This window comes from Nuphar pumila, chromosome 3 (assembly GCF_984573655.1).
Source record: "Nuphar pumila chromosome 3, dmNupPumi1.hap1.1, whole genome shotgun sequence".
NCBI classification, from domain to species: Eukaryota; Viridiplantae; Streptophyta; class Magnoliopsida; order Nymphaeales; family Nymphaeaceae; genus Nuphar; species Nuphar pumila.
This window is the reverse complement of record NC_143251.1, coordinates 4506122-4508886: the sequence shown is the minus strand read 5'-3', so window position 1 is coordinate 4508886 and position 2765 is coordinate 4506122. Positions and strand designations below refer to the sequence as shown.

The 2765-nt window shown below is 42.9% G+C and overlaps 1 protein-coding gene across 2 annotated transcripts; it reads right to left on the bottom strand.

Annotated features, from left to right (window-relative positions):
* Window positions 1–264: 264 nt before the first annotated feature.
* On the bottom strand, window positions 265–1906 carry LOC149841699 (reticulon-like protein B11). 2 transcript variants are annotated; one of them, XM_090001118.1, is made up of 5 exons: window positions 1725–1906; window positions 1376–1556; window positions 1156–1297; window positions 960–1029; window positions 265–813 (listed from the first exon to the last, which is right to left on the bottom strand). In XM_090001118.1, the coding sequence occupies exons 1-5, from the start codon at window positions 1804–1806 to the stop codon at window positions 659–661; spliced, it is 630 nt and encodes a 209-aa protein (XP_089857244.1). In that variant the 5' UTR covers window positions 1807–1906; the 3' UTR covers window positions 265–658. The 2 variants fall into 2 exon arrangements, with proteins under 2 accessions (XP_089857244.1, XP_089857245.1); XM_090001119.1 differs by having other exon boundaries at window positions 523–792.
* Window positions 1907–2765: the final 859 nt, after the last annotated feature.

The window sequence follows — 2765 nt, the reverse complement described above, 5'->3', positions numbered from 1 at the left end:
GAACATTATGATTTTACAAAGAATAAGGCATTCATTTACTTTAATGATGCACAGGCTTTTCTGTGGAAGAATTCTCCTGTAAATTCGATCAGAAATAACAGTCCAGCATAATCTCACAATTTAGCCTTCCAAAGACCAAGAGAAGGCAAGACCTTCAAAGAGAGTCTTCTTGTCTCTAATTCTTATTAAGGAAAGATAAAAAATAAATATTATGATATGACAAGCTAATTAAACTCTGGCCATTATCTGTAAAAGCACAATGGGATCTGCAAATCCAAGAATTATAGGTATTCAAGCTTTAAAATAGTTACTTCAAGTGTAGCAATGCAGTACAGGAGATCACACCAATTGTGCTATACATGGCATGTCAAGTAACAACCTCTGGCTTCAATTTGAAGGCAGGTGCATATCTCATAATAGAAATGACCATCCTGCTTAACTATCTAGTCTAAACCATACTAACAAACAACTTATAAGAAAAACTAAACATCAGGTCAGAACCACATAAACCCTCCATTATATGAAGCTTAGTGAACAACCAAAATCCTCTAGCAACAACGGACCTACTTTTGCAAAAACACCCTGATAAGCACTCGCCTTCCTGAAAACAGCTCCTTGGAAGAAAACACCGCATGTGCATAGGCACCAAGGATTTACATTACTCTGTTTTCTTCTCCTTTTTCGCAGACGGGATCCTGCTAAGAACCCTTCTATACTGTTTTAGGGCAACATTGTGGGTCGCACTCAATCTTTCATCAACTCGATCCTGGTACTTCTCGTACAGTGCTGGAACTGTGAGAGAAATTATAATTCCTGAAAAAAATTCAAGCAAAATATACATGCACAAGCAACAAAACTATTCAGAGGACCCAATTTGATTAAGAAAAATGCAGATCAGAACTGCAATTATGACGATTAAAAATCCAAAACGAATGACAACAACGGATTTAGAGACTAACCAATATAGACGAGTGTTAAGAAGCTGAAGAGACTTCCGATATACGAAATAATCCACAAAACAAGGACAACCTAACCAAAATGAAACAAGATTCGGGCATCAATTGGTGGAGAAAACAGAAACTGATCGAAGAATGCAGAAAATCGCTGTTAAAATTTCTAAAATCAGGAAAAGCACAAAACTCAAAATGCGGCTACCTCGAGAAAAGGCTTCACATCTTTCTTAATCGTAATATCGTGAACGATCGCCAACACAGCATTAATATACACCCGCGTCGAATCAGCGGCCGTCGCCACGCAATCTTCCGATAATTCAAGATTCGGAAGAGGCGGAAGCGGTCTGGGTAGAACAGAGAGACCAGTTCCAGTTCAGAATAAAGGAAGAAATCCAAATCCAAAAAGAGAAAAAAAAACCCACCTGTTGAGAAGAACAGCAGATTTCGCCCACAAGAAGAGGATCGAGACGAGAAGAAGGAGAACGTTCGCGACGAATGACAAGAAGCTGTATCCGGCTCTGTCGAAGAGCAGCCAGAAGGCCGAAGCCGCCACGAGGACCGCAACGCAGACGTTCCGTCGCTTCCATAACAGGATATCAGCAGCTGCAAGAGAAAACCCTACCTCTGATCAGCAATCGGCATCCAAATCCCCAAAAAACTCATAAATTCCATCTCAGATCGAGCGCGAAACCAATAAGCACAAGGCCGATTGAAAATCATGAGAAATCCACACAAAACTTTGCATCTGTGATGGAGATTCGAGAAAAGAACCTGTTCCTCCACCGAGGGATCGATGAATGGACTTCTTAGGGTTAGGGTTTTCTGAGGAAGGAAACGACTGGTTCTCATCCATCGCGAGGAGAGGGAGACGAGAGAGAGGGAGAGGTGCATGGCCTCAGTCGGGGCTCGGGGGTTTTTAAATGAAAACGAAAGATTACCGAAACAACCCTCCAACACTTTATCAAGAATAACGAACAATTTATCCCCCTCCGGGGACTACACCTAAGGATGGCAGTGGACCGAGGGAAAGCGAGGCCCCGCCCCGTTTGGACCGGGGATGGAGGCGGGGACGAAGGTTAAAATCATCCCCGTTCGGGGATGGAGGCGGAGATGGACTTACACTTTTTCCCGTCCCGCCCCATCCCTGCTTAGCCCCGTCCCCAGTCCTTTTAAAGGATGGCAATAGACTACGGGGAAAATGGGACCCCGGCCGGCCTCATCCCCGTTTGAACCGGGGATGGAGGACATGAAACAGGGATGAAGGCGGGGGTGGATGTTAAAATCCATCCATGTGCGGAGATGGAGGCGGGGGTGAAGGTTCTAATCTTGAGACGGGTGGGGGTGGAGACCCTGTCCCCTGCCCCCGCCCCGATCCATCCCTAACTACACCCCATGAGGCAACACACGCTCACATAAGGACTTTGGTCTGGATCTTTGAAGATGTCTAGGTCCGATCAAAATTTATAAGGCCCACATTCAACGAGCTTATATGACCATACTGTCTTTACAAAACCGCATGCTTTTGTAGAAACATCACAATTTGCTGCCTGATGTTCAAAATTTCAATTGATGACTTTTTAAAAAAAAATTGCCCTTCTGCCAATATTGCAAATACAGTACCATTGTCGCAACTCATGATTGCCAATGTCTCAAAAATGTTTGAACCTTTTTTGAAAAAAATATATAAAGATACAATAGAACATTCGAGAAATACATAACGACCTATTGTCAATGTTCTTAGAATGTGTTAACCTCCTTTTTTATGAAAATTGCAAAAGGATGTTTGCAAATGTGTGACTTTCTCAAATATGA

Coding starts and splice junctions, on each gene's coding strand:
- LOC149841699 (XM_090001118.1), bottom strand. CDS start 1,806: ATGGATGAGAACCAGTCGTTTCCTTCCTCAGAAAACCCTAACCCTAAG. Junction 1,030..1,155: donor ATGTGAAGCCTTTTCTCGAG/GTAGCCGCATTT, acceptor CATTTTGGTTAG/GTTGTCCTTGTTTTGTGGAT. Junction 814..959: donor CTTAACACTCGTCTATATTG/GTTAGTCTCTAA, acceptor AATTTTTTTCAG/GAATTATAATTTCTCTCACA.